At 37.0% G+C, this 22608-nt stretch overlaps 1 protein-coding gene across 1 annotated transcript in view; it reads left to right on the top strand.

Moving 5' to 3' along the window:
* LOC100666244 (diacylglycerol kinase beta) overlaps positions 1-22608 on the top strand; it is a 456718-nt gene that overhangs the window by 184224 nt on the left and 249886 nt on the right. Inside the window, exon 4 of the mRNA XM_064290029.1 lies at positions 14348-14501. Coding sequence (XP_064146099.1) covers positions 14348-14501 — 154 coding nt within the window. The remainder of the gene's footprint in view (positions 1-14347; positions 14502-22608) is intronic.

Below are 22608 nucleotides of genomic sequence, written 5' to 3'. Positions count from 1 at the left end.
AATCAAAGAGTATCCAGAGTGTGGGCTTTGTAGACTCTGGAATTTAATGGTCTAATTTTACTAAGACGTAATCAGGACTACTAAAATCAATTCTAATTTGTAGTCTCAATTTATCAATTATAATGGGAGGTTTAAAAATTGCATGTAAAATGCAATTCATAAAGCTATTTTTTGGAGGGGGTAGAGTCTATCCCATATTACAGTATACAAAATTACTAGACCTGTGGGGGAACCAAAACCTGAAAAGGCCTTGATTTTGCCCTCTCAAGGAGAAGAATAGCCATCAGCTACTCTCTCCTAGTACATGCCAGTTTATAAACTAAGTTTTACATAAATAGCTTGGTTAGGTGTGTAGAAAACAACACATTTTTGGCTACTCTCAATAGATATTTCTATCGCTCTAGAGTAGCTGTGTTAAGCACCTTCACCACTTTAGGATTTTTTTTTTTTTTTTAACACAAATGCATGAGTTGTCTAAAACCATGGTATTGTCTTCCTTGGACAATACTGGATATGTTCTAGCTACTTCTTATTCTCAAGTTCCCCTTTGGTTTTAAAATGACAATAAACACTGTACTTTCATGTCCTGAAGCTACAGTACAATCGATTGTGTTAGAATTATCTTGGCTGATTTAGATGAAGATCCTATCAGAAACATATTAGAATCTCCTAAGATGGAGCACTACTGAAATGGCAACTCATGGATTGTGATGACTTTTACAAGCTTCCACTTCAGAGGATGACCTTTCCTTGATCTCATCCGTGACCTTTATGGAAGTCTATTAGCTCCCCAGAGACAAACTACATGGGCTTTATGGCACTTAGGAGCCTACCCCTCAGAATGAGTGATTGCTGGTATAAGTTTATATTTTTAGCTTTTAGTCATCAAAGGGCATTTGTTGAGCAGTCCTTGGTCAGCAAGCACACCCTTCTGCACATTCTGAATCTCTACTAGAGACTGTCTGAAAACATTTGTCAAAAATAGCCTTGGCTTTTCTTGGGGTCAACAGAATGAATATCTTTCTTCCTTTTGTTTTCCCAGTCTTTGTTCCACAAACAGTTGTTTAGGCAAGCAATTGCAGTTGCAGAATAGCAAGACCAGGGAAAAATAAGGACAGAGAGAGGTCGAAAAAATGAGGGCATGCACGTGTTATTGCTTTCTGTGTGCTCATTTGTCTGTGTTCTCTGAGTGTAGCATTTTCTCTGTCCATGTTTCCTTTCAGTAGAGGACTCCTGGCCCAAGACTGAGCTACTATTTTTAGCTCCATAGACTTCCCTTAACTTTGTTCTTGGTACTCTATAGTACAGTTTTCTGTTAATGTGTATAGCCTTTACATTCAGACAAGTGAATTGCTCAAGACACTTAACAAGGAACCTGGGAATTCAGAACCTACATTATGCAATATTGCTCCCTAATGTAATATTTTAAATGTCTTTAGCAGGTATTTTTTGGGGGTTTAGCAGGTATTATTGACACTAATATAATTCTTATTAATGACATAAACACCACTTTACTGTAAGCTATAATTATCCTTCCAGAATTTAACTCAGTCTTTCCCAGTGAAGAAAGCATCTGGAAATTATAACAAATTTTAGGAGTCCAATGGAACTGAGCTCACATCTCAAATCTGCCACTTATTAGCAGATTTAGGACAAGTCACATAATTTCTCCTAATCTCAGTTTGCTCACCTGTGAAAAAGAGAAGAGTGTCAGCCTTTCATTGGGTTGTTGAAAGGCTAAATACTAAGAGTCTGTAAAATGATTAGTACTGTGTCTGGCCCATGGTAGGTATTCCATTAATGTTTAGAGTCACTGACTATGTTGGTCTCACTTTAGTGATTAACGTGATTCCGTACAAAGTGGAGCATAAACGAAAGGTGGGAGTGGAGAAATAATGTTTGGAATGGGGGGAAAATACCTTCTAGGCTAGTTGTCAGGATATCTAGGATATGTTCCCAATCAGTCCTTTAACCTTAGTTTTCTCAAGGCCTCACTTTTCTCATCTTTAAAACAATGACGTATAATTCTGATGTATTTTCCCACCCTAATATAATTTCCTTTCGCCATCTGGCCTGAGTGGAGAGCATAACATGTGATTTGCTCCCTCTTTCAAGAATGGCTGCAATCTAAAGTGTCGTCCTAGAAGTAAAATTGTTATGTCCGTTTTCTTTGCTGCACCTCCCACAATTGCATAGTGCTGGGAAAATTAGGTAGCAAGGAATGAAAGCAACATGTTTACCAGCATTTCTGCTTCTCGTCTCTATTGCCATCAATACAATTTCAGTAATCTTCCTTTTCATATCAAACCTACAACCAGAACACAGTATTGAAAACATATCACAGACTGGATAATAACAAGGCTACTACAATTCAGTGCTATTGCTTTGATATTGACTGATATTCTTTGGATACATACCATATTTCATTTAAATATGTACCTATGGTTTGTTTTTCTTGATACTCAGAATTACTGTAATATAGAATGGAACCAAGGTCAACAATGTGAGAAGGTATTTATGTAGCTATTTATAAGATTAATTATTTAGCCACATCATAATATTTAAACAAATCAGATTGAATGTATTCTTGCAGATTTCTAATAGCACACTGAGAATCATACTACAGCATTTACAAGAATATTCTATCTAAGAAAACATTTAGATTTTGGGAGTGAACAGTATGCAACGTCTTATCCCATACTGTGAGCTCAGCTTAGCGCTTTGAATGGCTAGGTGATTCCTGTCACCATCGCTCTCTTCCTCCCCTAATCTGCTGACATAAACATACAGAAATAAGAAATAGGTAAATACTTAATAATCAACCGGTTGCTGTTGAGTTGATTTTGACTTTATGGTGACCTCATGTGAGTCAGAATAGAACTATATTCCATTGGGTTTTCAGTGAATGTATTTTTGGAAGTAGATCACCAGGCCTGTCTTCTGAGGTGCCTCTGGGTAGACTTGATGCTCCAACTTTTGGTTAGCAGCCAAGCACATTAACTCTTTGCACCACCCAGGGACTCCAGTAAATATTTAGGGTATATAAAATTAATCATACCAATCAATTCAAATGGCTTTCCCTACAAATTAGTTTAAAAATTTTGTTTAAATATATTTGGAAATAAACAATGAACTCTTCTTAGTTCAACAATAGTAGCCAACTTGGAGGGTGATATTTAAGTATTACTTAGAGATTGTTTATCCTTTCATTTTTTTAATAGCATTAAATAATTAAGATAGAAGTTACAAGCCTAGTTGGATAATAAAGTGATGCTGAGGTCTTTAGGTGACCTTTTTGTACTTTTTTAATGGCAGGAAAAACAAACAGTGAACTGTCACACCTCAGCTTTACTTTTAGGATTTTTCCTATTGTTGTCATCATCAGTAATAGCCTCTTAGAATGCAAGACACTAAGGGATACCACAGGAAAATAAAATCTGGAGATTTTGGCTGAAAGGCCTAGAATGTCTAAGGATTTTAAGTTTTATTTATGGGCACAAGGAAATCTTGGATACTATTTTAAGATGAACAAATTAAATATTCCATTTATGAAAATACCTCAAAAGGCAATGTGGACAATAGACTTGAGTAGAAGAGAACACCAGTTAGGAGTTGATAGAAGCAGTCGATCAAGTGATAAAAACTGGAATCGCAGTGGGAATTATAATGGAGGCTGGGAAAGATTTGGAACACATTTCAGATATACTATCAAAAGTGATAAGTTATACTTTGAGTGACAAAGCAGACAACAAAAATTATCAACTCAGAGGTTTCAAGCTTGGGTAACAAAGTATATAGTTAAACCATTACTTTTTCAATTTTCAAACTTTATTTTCTGTTTATTCCTTTTTCTGAAATGGCAGGCTTATTGATATACCAGTCAATACATATGACACTGATAAACCAGTGCCAAAGTATCTTATGTCACATGTGAATATTTCGAAAATCTTTCTGTGACATGACAGTTTTATTAACTATAACATGGTGGATATGAAATAAGAAATAGGTGCTAGGTGCTAAGTAGGAGCTTTTGACTTTGGGTCATTAACTCCTGTGAGTATCAGCTTTCTCATCTTTAAAAGAAGAATAATAATAACATCTGCTCACTGGGTTATTGTGAGGTTTATATGATGCTACACATGTAACATAATAAAGTTCCTCAAACATAGTAACATATATATTTCCAGTATATACTACTGGCATTTTAATCAAATTTCTAACATCATATTTCCATTTAGGAATAATAGAGAATGTCACTGACTAAAAATTAAAATTAGAAAGTGGAGGCTTTGAGGAGGAGGTTGAAATTAAAACACCCACCAGTGAGAGAGAAACAAGGGAAGAGAGAAAAGTGTTTGGAACAAAAAGAAACTATTTATTTGCTTCTGAAATGCATTTACTGCACACATCACATATATATATATATATATATATATATATATATATATATATATATATATATACACACTCTAGTACTGTGTTTGTTCCTGTGGGAGAAACTGAAGTGGTCAAGATGATCTGTGCTATCAAACAGAATCAATCCAGTAATTATATTTTACAAATTGGTAGACATATGTGCTTTACCCCAAGAGAATTCTTAAGTCCTAAAAATAATTAGTAGATTCCCTGACCCAATTGTAAAATCTTACTACCTCACAGTCCTGTTCCCTATGTGTCTGTCAGTTTGTCGTACTGTGGGGGCTTGCCTGCCTGTTGCTGTGATGTTATAGTCAAATACCAGTAGGGTCACCCATGGTGAACAGGTTTTAGCTGAGATTCCAAACTAAGACAGCCTAGGGAGAAGGACCTGGCAGTCTATTTCTGAAAAGATTTAGCCAGTGAAAACCTTATGAGTAGCAGCAGAACATTGTCTGATATAGTGCCAGAGGATGAGCCCCTCAGTTTGGAGGGTACTGAAAAGATGACTGAATAAGAGCTGCCTCCTCAAAGTAGAGTCAACCTTAAGGATATGGATGGAGTCAAGCTTTTGGGACCTTCATTTTGCTGTTGTGGCACAGCTCAAAATGAGAAGAAACAGCTTCAAACATCCATTAATAATTAAGACACGGAATGTACAAAGTATGAATCTAGGGAAATTCGAAATCATCAAAAATGACGTGAAATGCATAAAGATTGATATCCTAGACTCTAGTAAGCTGAAATGGACTGGTATTGGCCATTTTGAATCAGGCAATCATATAGCCTACTATGCCGCCAGGAATGACAACTTGAAGAGAAATGGCGTTGCGTTCATTGTCAAGAAGAACATTTCAAGATCTTTCCTGAAGTACAGCGCTGCTAGTGGTAGGATAATATCCATACACCTACAAGGAAGAACAGTTAATATGACTATTATTCGAATTTATGAACCAACCACTAAGGCCAAAGATGAAGAAATTAAAGATTTTTACCAACTTCTGTAGTCTAAAATTGATGAAACATGCAATAAGGATGCATTGATAATTACTGGTGATTGGGATGTGAATGTTGGAAACAAAGAAAAAGGATCGTAGTTGGAAAATATGGCCTTGGTGATAGAAACGATTCTGGAAATCCCATGATAACATTTTGCCAGAACAACGACTTCATTGCAAATACCTTTTTCACCAACATAAACGGTGACTATACACATGCACCTTGCCAGGTGGAATACACAGGAATCAAATCGACTACATCTGTGGAATGAGACAATGGAAAAGCTCAAGACTGTCCATCAGAACAAGGCCAAGGGCCAACTGTGGAACAGACAATCAATTGCTCACATGCAAGTTCAACTTGAAGCTGAAAAAATTAAAAACAACTCCATAAAAGCCAAAGTATGACCTTGAGTATATCCCACCTGAATTTAGAGAATAGATTGGATGCGTTGAACGCTAATGACTGAAGATCAGATGAGATGTGGAATGACATCAAGGACATCATACATGAAAAAAGCAAGAAGTCAGTAAAAAGACAGTAAAGAAAGGAGAGAACAAAATGGATGTCAGAAGAGATTTTGAAACTTGCTCTTAAATGACAAGTTGTTGTTGTTAGGTGCCGTTGAGTTGGTTCTCACTCATAGCGACCGTATGCACAACAGAATGAAACACTGCCCGGTCCTGCACCATCCTTACAATGGTTGTTATGCTTGAGCTCATTGTTGCAGCCACTGTGTCAATCCACCTCGTTGAGGGTCTTCCTCTTTTCTCCTGACCCAATACTTTGCCAAGCATGGTGTCCTTCTCCAGGGACTGATCCCTCCTGACAACATGTCCAAAGTATGTAAGACGGAGTCTCGCCATCCTTGCCTCTGAGGAGCATTCTGGTCGCACTTCTTCCAAGACAGATTTGTTCGTTCTTTTGGCAGTCCATGGTATATTCAATATTCTTCGCCAACACCACAATTCAAAACCGTCAACTCTTCTTCAGTCTTCCTTATTCATTGTCCAGCTTTCACATGCATATGATGTGATTGAAAATACCATGGCTTGGGTCAGGCACATCTTAGTTTTCAGGGTGACATCTTTGCTCTTCAACACTTTGAAGAGGTCCTTTGCAGCACATTTGCCCAATGCAATGCGTCTTTTGATTTCTTGACTGCTGCTTCCATGGCTGTTGATGACAAGTAGCTAAAGTAAATGGAAGAAATGATGAAGTAAAAGAGCTGAACAGAAGATTTCAAAGGGTGGCTTGAGAGAACAAACTATTATAATGAGGTGTGTAAAGACCTGGAGTTAGGAAACCAAAAGAGGAGAACATGCTTGGCATTTCTCAAACTGAAAGAACTGAAGAAAATTTCAAGCATTGAGTTGCAATACCGAAGGATTCTATGGGGAAAATATTAAATGACACAAGAAGCATCAAAAACAGATGCAAGGAATACACAGAGTCACTATTCCAAAAAGAATTGGTCAACATTCAACCATTTCAGGAGGTAGCGTATGATCAGGAACTGATGGTACTGAAGGAAGAGGCTCAAGCTGCACTGAGGGCATTGGTAAAAAACGAGGCTTCAGGAATTGATGGAATGAATACCAGTTGAGGTATTTCAACAAATGGATGCAGCGCTGGAAGTGCTCACTTATCTATGGCAAGAAATTTGGAGGACAGCTACCTGGCCAACCTACTGGAAGAGATCCATATTTATGCCTATTCCCAAGACAGGTGATTCAACCAAATGCTGGGAAGTTATGGAACAATATCATTAGTATCACAGGCAGGTAAGATTTTGCCAAAGATTTTCAAAAGCAGCTGTAGTAATATATCAAGAGAGAACTGCCAGATTCAGAAGATGTTGTGAAACCAGGAATATCATTACTGATGTCAGATGGATCCTGGCTGAAAGCAGAGAATACCAGATGGATGTTTACTGTGTTTTATTGACTATGCAAAGGCATTCAACTGCGTGGATCATAGCAAATTATGGATAACATTAAGAATGGGAACTCCAGAACATTTAATTGTGCTCATGAGGAACCTTCACATAGATCAAGAGGCAGTTGTTTGGACAGAAAAAAGGGGATATTGAGTGGTTTAAAGTCAGGAAAGGTGTGTGTCAGGGTTGTATCCTTTCACCATACCTATTCAATCTGTATGCTGAGCAAATAATACAAGAAGCTGGACTATATGAAGAAGAACAGGGCATGAGGATTAGAGGAAGACTCATTAACAAACTGTGTTAAGCAGATGACAGAACCTTGTTTGCTGAAAGTGAGAAGACTTGAAGCACTTACTAATGAAGATCAAAGACCACAGCCTTCAGTATGGATTGGACCTCAACATAAAGAAAACAAAAATCCTCACAACTGGACCAATGAGTAACATCATGATAAATGGAGAAAAGATTGAAGTTGTCAAGGATTTCGTTTTACTTGGATCCACAATCAACAGCCATGGAAGCAGCAATCAAGGAATCAACAGCCAGTTTGCATGGGCAAATCTGCTGCAAAGGACCTCTTGAAAGTGTTGAAAAGTATTGATGTCACCGTGAAGACTAAAGTGCACCTGACTGAAGCCATGGTATTTTCAATCTCTTCATATGCATGTGAAAGCTGGGCAATGAATAAGGAAGGCCAAAGAAGAATTGACACCTTTGAATTGTGGTGTTGGTGAAGAATATTGAAAATACCACACAACCAGAATGCTCCTTAGAAGCAAGGATGGCGAGACTGCGTCTTACATAGTTTGTGGACATGTTGTCAGGAGGGATCAGTCCCTGGAGAAGAACATCATATTTGGCAAAGTACAGGGTCAGCAGAAAAGAAGAAGACCCTCAATGAGGTAGATTGACACAGTGGCCGCAACAATGAGCTCAAGCATAGCAAGGATTATAAGGATGGCGCAGGACCGGGCAGTGTTCCGTTGTTTGCATAGGGTCGCTATGGGTCGGAACTGAATTGACCGCACCTAACAACAACGACAAGTTTGGAAACTTTTCTGCTTACTCATGAGAAACTAAAATGTATAGATTAGAGATATCATTGATTTATTAGAAATTTTTGATATTTTGGAGAATATAGAATTTTATGGGAGATTTTAAAATTGTTTACTAAGAAAGGGTATGGGTTGAACAGGAAAGATAATGAAGAGCAATTCTTCCATGAATTCAAACTGAAGTGACTTACTGTTGGCGATAAAAAGTCTGGGTTTTGCCTTATGTAAGCTGGGTGTAATGACAAAAATGTAATAGAGAGGAGATTTGCTCCCAATAGCATGGTAAAGAAGGTGTTGAAAGAAGTCAGTAAATCTTTAGCCATAAGTAGGGTAGCACCATTCTGTAGAAATCATTTAATTTCTTATATCTGTAATATGCTTTTATTTATTTATTTTTCATTAAGATACATGTTTTTCAATGTTTGCTTTCTAAAATCAGTAATTTGTCAATGCTGTCTCATGTTGAACAATTATAACAAAATATCTAAAGAGCCAAAAAGCTGCAAGTTTAAAGGAAAGCAAAAAGCTTTCCAGTTTTCTGGACCAATGAAGAGGAGGACAAATTAAAGTTAAAAAAAAAAAAAGTCCATCGAACCTCAAACTACTGCTTATTTTTATTGAGCATCTACTCTATGCTTAACTCTGTGTTAAGTGGTTTACATCAACTTAATGCATTTAGAATGGTTAATATTATATACCACTTTACATTGAAGAAATTAAACTGTTGGAAGAAAAAACTAAGCTGTTTTTGCTTGCTATCCAAGGAAAGCTACAACACCAAAGAAAGATCAGAAAGTTTTCCTGAGAGCTGAAAAAAGAAGGGACAAGGGAGGAATGTATTCTTTATTGGCAGGAGATTTAAGTTCGTTTTTTTTTTTCCTTTTGGTTGGCCTTTTTTCTGTTTTTTGTCATTTTCCTGATTTTCATCATTAAATCATAGGCATTTGTTTCAGAGCAGTTCTTGGTGGGTTATGCTTCGTTCCTTTGGACTCGGGATCAAGCAAAGACAATATGCTTGGGAAAGGCAGGGTTTTTGTTTTGTTTTGTAGGAACGTGTACATTCCTTGCCCCAAATCACTCAAGTGGCAAGTGGAGATATTGGGATTTCAAGCAAAAATGGTTCATTCCACCGTCCTTGTTTTTGTTTATTGTTATTTTCCTATGTCACTAAGTTAAAGTCTTGGTTTGATAAAGCTCCACTATAAAATATATTCATATTGTAAAGGCTGACCCAGAGGAAAACTTTGAACAATTCAAGCACTTTGTTTCTTCTAGAAGTTCACATTTTATTATCAGCTTTTTAAAAATAACAATTTAATTTTTTTTTTTAATGCACATGAAAAAATTTAAGATAATGTGACTTTGAGGCAGATTCTTAAACTTTGTGTGGAATTGTGAACATTTAAACAAATATTATTTGTATTTATTTAGTCACACAGTGCTTACTATGAGCCAGAATGTCATCCTAGTTCTTTAAAAATGTTAAATAATTTGATCCTCCTAACAACCCAAAAGGTGTAGTTACTGTTATCCTCATTTTATAGATGAGGAAACTGACGCACACTGAGTTTAAATAAATTGCCCACAGTCACACAGCTAGAAAGTGTTGGACCCAAGGCTCGATCCACGTAGTCTAACTTCAAAGGTCGTGCTCCTTATCATCTGGTATGTTGCCTAGCAAACAGGTGACTACAAAATGTTTAGGGCACAAGAAAAAGCTCTACCATATATAACCTTTCTTCTAACTGCAATATCTATGAATATTTTCATTACACAAACTTCCAATGATTTTGTAATAAAATCCACTCCTGTTTCCCCATAAGTCTTCACACATGTTGAGTGTTATCTATCAGAATCGATACCTCATCCAACTGAATGAGGATTACTTCCCTTCCAATATGCCATCTCTAAGAAACCCTCACAATGATTGTGAGGATGGTGCAGGACTGGGCAGTGTTTTGTTCTGTTGACATAGGATCGCTATGAGTCAGAACTGACTCGACCGCACCTAACGACAAGAAGAAACCCTAACAGTAAGAGTAGATAACTCTCTCTGTCAATTTATTTGAATTCAGTCACTTGACTGTTGGCCTCCTCCGCATATTTTGAAACCTTGACTTAATTCATTTTGGCAAATTGCTTTTTGGAAGGGATTCTGCTACCTGAGGCTCTTCTTTACATTTTCATATTATTCTTAGTTTTCAGTTATGTGGTTCACTCCACTAGTAGAATTTAAATATTCTTTGGTGGTGATTTATTACATACAGAAGAAAATGAAGTCTTTTCACTGCAGTAACATAAATTTCTAAAATGTCCTTCTGAGAATGAATAAGCAAAACAAAACAAAAATAAACTAAGGATGCCGGAATGTCAGATTACGTTTTAGGCAGAGTCTTGAAACTATTAATAAACAAAGTTAAATATTTTGTTTTCATTTTTCATTGGCTTGAGGTTTTCTTAGGTACAAAAGCATACACAGTACATGTGCTTAACTGACACATGATCTAAGCTACAAAAAATTACTTTCTTTAATGATATCTCTGTATGTCACATTTTACTTCAGGTTTATCCTCAAGTAATGCAATAATAAAATTGATCATTCTCCACTACTTACAGCTAGTATTATTACCAAGGGAAAAATAGATTTTTTTTTGTCTTCTAAAATAACACTTTATGGAAATGATTTCATCTCTCCTCTCAGGAATTGAGCAAAATTAAGAGCATCAGTCTGCCAAATTTCATTTTTTGACCTATTTTTTTGTTTCATCTTAGTTACTCAGTTACCAAGTAAGAAAAATGTGCCCAATATTACCAACTCCATGTCTATGTCTATATCTCAGGTGTATAAATAAATATATAAATGGCATCCAACTTTATAATTTTACATATACATGTACGTATATAACATATGCACATACGAACACCTTTCCCCTTAATAAACACTAACCTAATTACTCTGTACATTTCTGATTTTTTTTCATTTAGTTTATTTATACACTGTTTCATTCCTAGAAAAATATTCGAGATGAGTAATATTATTTTAAAAATATTTATTGCATGGATTAACATCTTTTGAGAGCCAAGAACAGTGCAAAGAACTTTATATGCATGACCTAATTTTTTCCTCAAAATAGTGGGCTGAGGTAGATATTATTATTATCCACATTTTCTGTTAAAGGTTAACTGAGGCTTAGTGAGGTTAAGGAACTTACCTAAAATCACCTAGCAAGTAAAACTTCAGAGCCAAAGCTCAACCATGGAGCCGTACGGCTCCAAAGCACATACTTATATCCATACTGACATTTACCCAGTGTACTGTATAAAAAGTATGTATACATATTAGCCAACAGGACTTTATTTATAATTGTAATGTGTGTGTGTATACGTACATAGATATGGCATATAGATATGGGGGTATAGGTATGGATAAATTTCCATTACTTGGCTAAAACATTGGAGATACACACTTTTTTTTTTCTTATAGGAAATATTTCATAAAGTGATATGCAATTTTATTATATGGAAACAATTGAAGTTAGGGCTGCTAAGTAACAGTTGACTGTCTCAGAATTATTCCAGGTATATTTAAATGCTCAATTATCAAAGGCTAGATGAAGCCCTGGTGGTGAAGTGGTTAAGACCTCAGGCTGCTAACCAAAAGGTCAGTGGTTCAAATCCACCAGCTGCTCATTGGAAACCCTATGAGACAGTTCTACCCTGTCCTATGGGGTTGCTATGAGTGAGAATTAACTCTATGCAACACAACAACGACAACAACAGATGGATTGGTGACGGAATCACCTTTCATCCAAGAAACGGGCAACTCTATTTAAAACTCCATGAAAGGAAATCAACTAAGAAAATATATTAAATATGAATATGAAAGATGGACTTTTACAGATTGGTAGCAGCTAGACTTACATGAATTAAGACAAGAAATTGCCACTGTGTCTCAAATAGTGGAACAGTTAAAGAAACAAATTCTAGATCCACATATACTGTACATACTTGTATAAATTATAAGGCTCTGAAATAGTTAGACTTGCAGGGTTACTACAGCAACACCACTGACTGAACTACATACCACTGAGACTCAAGGAAAACTACAAATTTTATGCATCGTTGCCAATAGGTGGAAGGGCATGATTGCAAGATAAAACTTATTTTTTCAGTGTTTCATAAAATGCTTATGTTTTATCAGGTGAGGGAAACTATTACTTGGTGACACTAAGCAGACTTTTTATTACATCATCTGGTTTGGGAACAGTCTGGGACAATGTATTTACAATGTGAGGGAACTGGTTAGATGGCTTCTTTGAGCATGTTTCTTGGATGATTCGTTCTCATCTAACCCAGGATGATTTGTAGCCAGTCATACTGAGAGGAGCAAGAACTATTCCTTCATTATCTGAGTACCGGGAACAAGCAGATGCATAACATAAACAAACAAACAAAAAATAAAACAAAGATTTTTGGCTCTTCTAGCTCATTTATATTTTGATCAGTAGAGGTAGTCTTTCCTCGTCTTTGGCTGAAAGTTCCTGAAAGCTCATGGATTTTCTGTTCAATTTTTAGTAATAGACTCCCTGAGGTCACTTCAAGAAGCAAACAGTTTCCATTCAGTAATTAGAAGGTCCAATTTAGGATATTAATAAAAATCTCAAACTTGAATCAGCACAGGCTTGATTCAGACTTATAGGCTGTCTATACTCTCTGCCCCACAATCTCTTGTTGGCTGCTGTTTGGTAACCTCACAAGGGCTAAAACAAGCTGTATAAGGGATAATAGTACGTAGATTAAATTGACCTCCTAATGATCTGCCATCATGCTCTCTGGCATCAGCACATGGGGTGTCTTAGTGGTTTCTTGAGGACTCCCTTTCACTCTCTTAATCTGGACTGATGTGGTTTTATTTTAGGTTCTTTTCCTCAGGTCTTCTGGTACCTACCTTCACTGTACAAGACCCAGCACAAACCCACCAGCCTTCTCCTACACAAGTTCCATATCTATTCCCCAGCTAACACTCATGCATCTTCATCCCTACAGTCTTGGGAGTGTTGGGCAAGGCCAATGAAGAGCCATTCACTTGACTTTGACCCCAAAGCACTCACACCCTTATTTTCTAATTTCCCAGGTAGGAATCACATCCTGGCCCACTGTCCTCATCTGCAGGAAAAGAGCAAGCTCTCCAGGTGGCTTCAGTGAAACTCCCTCATTAAGCTTAAAGTTAGAAGGTGACATCAATCATAATTACCCCAAGTGGACATGGTGACACTTAGGATACTGGCAGTTCTCTACAAATAAATTTCTACTTTTATATAGTTCTGCAATGAGTAAGTGTTCAGCAGATCTTGAAATGGACACCTTTGGAAGTCTTTATGAAATTTTGGACCCTCACTTTGGAATTTTATATCAATGAATATTTGTGTTTCATTGGAATTTTAATTTCAACTAGTTTTTACAATTGTCAAAAGCAATAGTCACCATTAGCAACCAGGAGAGCAGATGGGGGATCCCTCTCTTTCTAAGTGCTTGCTGCATTTTTGACTCTTTGTTGGCATGCTCATTTTAATTACCTGATTTAAGCATCACAGCTCTGTGGGATTGGGAATGTTATCTCAAATTTACAGAGAAGGAAACTAACTTTCAAGGAATAACTTTTTTAAAGTCATCCAGGTGCTATGGAAGGGGAAATATATAAATAGAAACTTCCTATTTATTCTGCTACACCACAGGTAAGACATACATACACAATTGCCAGTGTTAGCCTAGGACTGCCTAATCTACTTCTCAAATAGTTAACCTTCTGTAGACTTGGATATAAAATTTGTTTGAGGTTATTTTTATTGCTAATGTCTTTGAACATAGTACAAAATCTCCTCACTTGGCTGCATCTTGAAATATATGTTTTAAAACTTTTTTTTCCCCCCCCCAGACAATAGATTTTGAAGGTTTCAAGCTATTCATGAAGACATTCCTGGAAGCTGAGCTTCCCGATGATTTCACAGCTCACCTTTTCATGTCATTTAGCAACAAGTTCCCTCATTCTAGTCCAATGGTAAAAAGTAAGCCTGCTCTCCTTTCAGGTGGTAAGTTAACTTAATTATTTACTTAAAAAAAAAATTATATACTGTTAAAAATCTCAAATGGAAAATCAGTATCTAGTTCTGTATAAAACAAAAGATGATTTGCTTAAAAATTGCCTTTGTCCATGATTTATACTTTCATACTAAGATTGTAAAAAAAAAAAAAAAAAAAATTATTTTATTTTTTTTTTTACTAAGATTGTGTAAATCGTGTAAAATATCTCTGGCATATAATAGCTAAAATTTAAGGAAAAATATAATTCGTTATTATCCATCACGTATCATCCAGTGTCTTGGTAGTCTTTATTAAGGTAATACTTTTAAGAGATGTTTTTATCAAAGCTGGAAATGTGCTGTCTTTTTAAAAGACTGAATAAATATAGGTAACAGTATATATGAAAATGTAGTCACAAAACAGTTGTCTAGACAACTTATAATAATTAATATTGACTGTGCTAATTACCAATATACTTTCACATTTTTAGATTTGTAAGCTCAGGATAGACTTGATTTTTCTGTTAGCTACTTTAAATTTTCGTCACCTTAGAGATGGTTGGTGCTTTCATTACAAGTAGATTTTTAGAGATAATACATTAATAAACCAGTTGCTGTGGAGTCAATTTCAACTCATAACGACCCTATAGGACAGAGTAGAACCACCCCATAGGGTTTCCAAGGAGTAGCTGGTAGCTTCAAACTGCTAACCTTTTGGTTAGCAGCCAACCACTTAACCACCCCACCACTAGGGCCCCAATACGGTAATATCTTTTGATAATTGTCTCCATCTGTTTCTAGTCAGCGAAACAGAAATCACACTATATTACACCAGAGAATATAAAACCAGAAACTGGTTAAAAAGGGTTAGAGGATTGAAAAAGCAAACAAAAAACCCTGAGCATTGTAGAGCTAGAACCACAGGAAGCATGTACAGCTCCTGGCTTGGGGTAATACAAACTGAGAAGCTTAGAGGAAGGGCTCTTGGAGCTAGAATGCAGACTTCCGAGGAGGGAATACTGCCTGGCAGATAAGCCTAGGATTTCTGTGGAGCGGGTACTTCCTGGCTGGTTTTGGTAGCACAGGAACTCAAGGAGGAGAAGGGAGTCAGATCATTTAAGAGGGGCATCACCATATGCTGTGCTGGACCCTCTAGAAGGAGTTCCCTGTGCCTTTGTTGGCATATGCTGATGCTAGAGCCTATTGCTATTGGAACCATGTGATGTGGGGGTGAAATGTTAGAGAGAGCCTACCAGAAGACAAGGCAGGTAGGCAGGAACAAGTCCCTTCTCCTTTCTCCTGCCTTCCACTTGCAATGGTTAAGAGTTACCACAAGGTGGGCAGTTCGAATCCACCAGCTACTTCTTGTAAAGCCCATGGGGCAGTTCTACTCTGTCCTATAGGGTCACTATGAGTAGGAATTGACTCCATGGCAATGAGTTTATTTTTGTTTTTTTTGGTTTGTGAACCTAACCAGAATCCAGTTGGCAACAGGGAAATGAAGTATCCAGCAGCATTTCTCAAACTTTTTGATCTCAGGGATTTTTTAGACTCTTAAAAATTATTGAAGACCTCAAAGAGCTTTTGTTTATGTGGGTGGTATTTATTGGTATTTATCATATTAAAGTTGAGACACTATTATAAAAGTAACAATACTCAACCTGTTGCATGTTAACAAAAAATATTTTTATGAAGAATAACTATTTGGGAACAAAAAAATTAGTGAGAAAAATGACATTATTTTACACTGTTACCGATTTCTTTAATGTCTGGCTTCATAGAGGACAGAGGACTATTCATATGTACTCATATCTGCTTCTGTGTTTAATCTGCTGCCATAACATATGTAGTCTCTGGAAAACTTCACTGTATACGTGTAAGAGAATGAGAGCGAAAAAGAAAAATAATATCTTAAAATTGCTATGAAAATCATTTTGACCTTGCAAATCCCCTGAAAGGATTTTGGGGACTCAAACAGAACCACTGGTCTACAGAACCCCAGCCACAGTATCACAAGTAGAATTTAGAAGTGTGCGTAAGGAGATGAGAGACAAGATAGCTGGCACTTCTATACAATAAAAAAGTAATGGTTGAGCCATAAACAAACTTAGACAGTCTGATGAAAAGCCCAGACTATTAAATCTTATGCTATGGTGCTTCCCCTTCTATTGATATAATTTGTTTTTCCTAGAATAATTGCATATTCTTCTAAGCTTTTTAAAAACAAGTTTACATCTTCTACATGATAACCCTTCAAATATATTTGAGTATTTTCTCATATGTTTCTTCTTCCCTTTTGGTCCCTTAAATAATTCCCCTTACATCAGGGATTAAGAGGCCTGACCACACTAGCTATTTTTCTTGAAATGGATTCCAGTTGGCCTTTCCTTGAAGTGTGGTATCAGATCTTAATAGTGTTCCAGGCTGGACATTTTATAACGGGACACTTCCTTACTTTGATCTAGAAATTAAACTTCTGTGTCCTCTACTTCATGCTATAAATGGATTACACATACCTTAGATTTAATAAAATAACAAAGTTGTCCTTACTTTAATTTTTATGAAGCAATACTATCCTTGGGTTTTGAGAAAGAGGAAGAGGGAAAATTTTTTGTATGTGAACTGCTTGAGTAACTATGCCAGACTTGTAAGTAAAAGAACAATTCTAATTACTTGGATGGTTTTGCAAGGAATTCAAATCTCAAATCTCTTTTCTTTCTAATTGCATACATACAATAGTTACTGAATAGAAGATGCCAGATTTACTAGGAATAAAAGTCAAATTGGGTTTCAAAATGGAAAAAAAAAAAATGAGGAACAGATTGTACTGTATTTGGGACAGTCACATATTTTGCACAGACCTATTTGAAAAGAATTGCAAGATGGACTGTGTGACCCTCATATAGGAATAATAAATTAAAGAAGGATTCCTTTTCAAAGTGTAGCCTCCACATTTTAAAACATAAGTACACAGTGTCGTTTTGTCCTTTCCAGGACTGTTTCTAACCCTGCTTTTTTCTTCTGTGAAATAAAGAACTTTGGATAACAATATAATTTTCAAGGGCTGAGAGAGCCTTGACTTAGAAAAATAAATGCCTTTCCATTCCTAGAATCTTGAAGTGCAGTAATTTATCTCCATCAGATGAGTTTATGTGATTGAAAAATCATAAATTACAAATTATTTTTGAGCAGAAAGGTGTTAAAATCTGATTTGTTTAGCCCTGTTAGAGTACACTATATTTTATTACCACAGTATCAGTAGGAATATCATAGCTATTCTTTACTCTGTATATCTACAGAACAAGAAGGGCTTCTCAATTAAAAGCAAAACTAAAAAGGAAAAAAATGTTATTCTTGTTATTCAATGATAATCAAATACATGTGTCTTAGTCATCTAGTGCTGCTATAATAGAAATAACCACAAGTGGATAGCTTTAACAAAGAGAAGTTTATTCCCTCACAGTCTAGTAGGCTGGAAGTCCGAATTCAGGGTGCCAGCTCCAGGGTAAGGCTTTCTCTCTCTGTTGGCTCTGGAGGAAGGTCCTTGTCATCAGTCTTCCCTTGGTCTGGGAGCATCTCCGCACAGGAACCTCAGGTCCAAAGGACACACTGTACTCCTGGCACTGCTTTCTTAGTAGTATGAGGTTCCCAACTCTCTGCCTGCTTCCGTTTCCTTTTATCTCTTGAGAGATAAAAGGTGGTGCAGGCCACATCCCCGGGAAACTCCCTTTACATTGGATCAAGGATGTGACTGGTAAGTGTGTTACAATCCCACCCTAATCCTCTTCAGCATAAAATTACAGTCACAAAATGGAGGACAACCACAGAATACTGGGAATCATGGCCTAACCAAGTTAATACACACATTTTTGGGGGGACATAATTCAATCCATGACAACAGGGAATATGATAAAAGTAAAACATTTAATTTTTGCTGGATTAAAAGTATATAAATGTGTATAAAGGTTGTAGGTTGTGTGTGTGCGTGTGTGCATGCGTAGCTGTGGTTTCTTTTGGGGGGTTTGTAATTTCTAATGATTCATCTGGTATTCGTAGTGGTTAAGTGCTACAGCTGCTAACCAAAGGGTCAGCAGTTTGAATCCTCCAGGCGCTCCTTAGAAACTCTATGGGGCAGTTCCACCCTGACCTATAGGGTCGCTATGAGTCAGAATCGACTCGACGGCACTGGGTTTGTTTTTTTTTTTATTTTGGTCATCTGGTATTTGATGAAGTAGGTGATTTATGAAACACTTTGTTGCAATGTAAGTGCCTCTTATCACCTATTTAAATAGAAAATGATTACTTCTAAGGTTATTACTTCTCTTGTTTCCGTGTTGGACTTTTAATATCTGAACATATCCCTTATGCTCTATCCTTCCAGCTTTCTCAAGGCCCACTGAAAATGTCAGGTCCCTGACTCTTCACTTCTCTGCCAGTCCACTGACGAACTCTGGATCTTATTTTTATCCCTTTGAACTACTGTCTTTACATAGTCTTTTAGTCATTTGAAACCTTAGTTTTTCCACCAATGCTCAACCGTGAATCCATATGATGATCTCATATTTCTGCTCCTACAACTTGAACACTGAGCATAACCAGAAAGAAATTTCATAAATATGCAGATTTCTGCCACTACAAATTTCAAATCCCCAGTGTAAGCATGGCCTTAACATCTCTTTAGTTCTTTAAAACATGTTTTATATAAAAAAATTATTCTTGATACGCTAGATCAACTATGTTAAACTTTTTAAGCTTCCTTAAGTTTTTTTTTTTTTAAGTTTACTGAAATCTTTCTCCTCATTTTGTATAGATGACAATTTTTTATATCATATTAAAAAATAAGCACCGTCAGACATAAAATGCCTTAATTGCTCCCTACACAACCCAGAATTGTGTCTTCAGCTTAGAAAGAATGTACTTTTACTATCTCCTGGAGCTCTTCATCTGGATGGCCCACAAGGTATCAAACTAAATGTGTCTGAAAGTCAGCTAATTATATTCCACACCAAACCTGGCCTTTTTCCTATCTTCTTAGTTGGTGAATGGCACCCTGGCATCTATCCATTTCCCAACCCTAAAATCTTCAACTCAGTGCTACGCTGTACTGCCTCGCCTCTAGTATTTAGTTAATTGCAAAATGCTTGCATTTAGGCACCCTAGCTCTTTCTTCCCAAAAGTTCTGCCGGTGTCAGAGTTGGGCCTATCCTTGTTTGTGTCATACGCTATTAATTAGAATGGCCCCAGCCAGCCCTGTGCTGACTTCTTGTCTCCAAAACATTCTTTCTAACACAGAAACCTGATTATAGTACCCCTCTGTTTAAAAATTTCAGGCCTTCACCATCACGTAGTACAGTGTTTTTCAAACTTTTAGTTATGCAGCAGAAGTAACTTTCAAACAAACTTAGATACCTGATATTTAAAGCAGATTAAAACAGAGTTTTTTTTTTTTTTTGAAGAGGGAGTAGAGGAAAGGTATGGGTATACGGAGCTCTAGTCCTTCTGCCTCATCCTCTCCTTTTGAGACACCTCGTCCTCATATGCCCTTGATTAGGCTCCAGGATCACCACATTTATTTTATTGTAATATAATGAAATTATTATATTATGGCAACACAGTTATTGTTGTTAGAAGCTGTTGAGTCAGTTCCAACTCATAGTGGCCCTATGTACAACAGAAGGAAACACTGCCTGGTCCTGCGCCATCCTCACAATTGTTGTTATGCTTGAGCCCATCTAGTTGGGGGTCTTCCTCTTTTTCACTGACCCTCTACTTTACCAAGCGTAATGTCCTTCTCCAGGGACTGATCCCTTCTGATAACATGCCCAAAGCATGAGACTAGTCTCGCCACCCTTACTTCTAAGGAACATTCTGGTTGTACTTCTTCCAAGACAGACTTGTTTTTTTCTTTTGGCAGTCCATGGTATATTCAATATTCTTCACCAAGACCACAATTTAAAGGTGTCAATTCTTCTTTGGTCTTCCTTATTCATTGTCCAGCTTTTATATGCATATAAGGCGTTTGAAAACATCATGGTTTGGGTCAGGAGCACCTTAGTCCTCAAGATGACATATTTGCTTTTCAAGAGTGTAAAGAGTTCTTTTTGCAGCTGAGCTGCCCAATGCAATGCGTCTTGATTTCTTGACTATTGCTTCCATGAGTGTCAATTGTGGTTCCAAGTAAAATGAAATCCTTGACACCCTCAGTCTTTTCTCTGTTTATAATGATGTTGCTTATTGGTCCAGTTGCAAGGATTTTTGTTTTCTTTATGTTGAAGGGTATTCCATACTGAAGTCTGTGGTCTTTGATCTTCATCAGTAAGGGCTTCAAGTCCTTTTCACTTTCAGCAAGCAAGGTTGTATCATCTGAATAATGCAGATTGTTAATGAGTCTTCCTCCAATCCTGATGCTGTGTTCTTCTCCACATAGTTTAGCTTCTCTTATTATTTGCTCAGCATACAGATTGAATGGTATGGTGAAAGGGTACAACCCCGACGCACACCTTTCCCAACTTTAAACCATGCAGCATACCCTTGTTCTGTTCGAATAACTGCCTCTTGATGCATGTACAGATTCTTCATGAGCACAGTTGTTTCAGAATTCCCGTTCTCCACAATATTGTCCATAATTTGTTATGATCCATACAGTCAAATGCCTTAGCATACTCAATAAAACACAGCTACACATCTTTCTGGTATTCTCTGCTTTCAGCCAGGATTTATCTGACATCAGCAATCATATCCCTGCTTCCCTGTCCTCTTCTAAATCCAGCTTGAATTTTTGGCAGTTCCCTGTCAATATATTGCTGCAGCGACTTTTGAATGATCTTCAGCAAAATTTTGCTTGCATGTGATATTAATGATATTGTTCAGTACTTTCCACATTCACTTGGATCACCTTTCTTGGGAATAGGCATAAATATGGGTCTCTTCCAGTTGGTTGGCCAGGTAGCTGTCTTCCAAATTTCTTATCATAGATGAGTGGGCCCGTCCAAGGTTGCATCCATTTGTTGAAGCATCTTGATTGGTATTCTGCCAATTCCTGGAGACTTGTTTTTCGCCAATGCCTTCAGTGAAGCTTGGACTCCTTCCTTTAGTACCATCAGTTCCTGATCATATGTTAACTGCTGAAATGGTTGAATGTCGACCAATTCTTTTTGGTATAGTGACTGTGTATATTCCTTCTATCTTTTTTTGATGCTTCCTGCATCGTTTAATATTGTCCCTGTAGAATCCTTCAGTATTACAGCTCGAGGCTTGAATTTTTTCTTCAGATCTTTTAGCTTGACAAATGCTGAGTGTGTTCTTTCCTTTTGGTTTTCTATGTCCAGGTTTTTGCACATGTCATCGTAATATTTTACTTTGTTTTCTCCAGCCGCCCTTTGAAATCTTCTGTTCTCTCTTCTACTTCCTCATTTTTTCCTTTTGCTTTAGCTACTCAACATTCAAGAACAAGTTAAGAAGATAGTAAAATCTCAGTTCCATAGCATGAGGCCTAAGGCCATGCAGGTTATAGAGTCTGCTTCCTGTCCTAATTCTCTCTATCTCTTTATCCAATGCATGGCACCCCCTTTTTTATATCCAGCTGTTTTCTGAGACTTGAACCTGGTCTGTTTACTCAGGACTTTGTTTTCATGCATGATGTTGCTGCTGCCATTATCTCCACCAGCCTCCTGCAAGCCTCAACTTAAGCTCTGTTCTAATTAAACAGCACACATTGTGTTCCATGGTAGGCATGCATGATCAATAAAACGTGGTATCTAGAGCGAGCAACTGGGGAGCAACCCTGACAACCTTGTAAAAGTCATGTCATCGCCTCTTGTAGAATATATGGTGGATCCCTGCCCCTGTCCAGTCCCATCTGGGCCAACTCTATACAGACACTTCTGAAATTAACTAACATCTGCCAAGTTATCTTTTTTTTATAGAGTATCAATTAAAAAAAAAAAAGTTCTGAAGTTATTAGTAACTAATTTATTAATAACTAACTTTCTCTAAACCAGAACTAAATCTGTTTCCATCAAGTTGATTCCAACTTATAGAGACCCTGTAGGACAGAGTAGAACTGTCCCACAGGGTTTCCAAGGAGTAGCTGGTGAATTCAAACTGCTGACCTTTT

Source organism: Loxodonta africana, chromosome 8, assembly GCF_030014295.1.
Source record: "Loxodonta africana isolate mLoxAfr1 chromosome 8, mLoxAfr1.hap2, whole genome shotgun sequence".
NCBI classification, from domain to species: Eukaryota; Metazoa; Chordata; class Mammalia; order Proboscidea; family Elephantidae; genus Loxodonta; species Loxodonta africana.
Note: the sequence above shows the minus strand (reverse complement) of the source record. Positions and strands in the feature narration are given on the sequence as shown.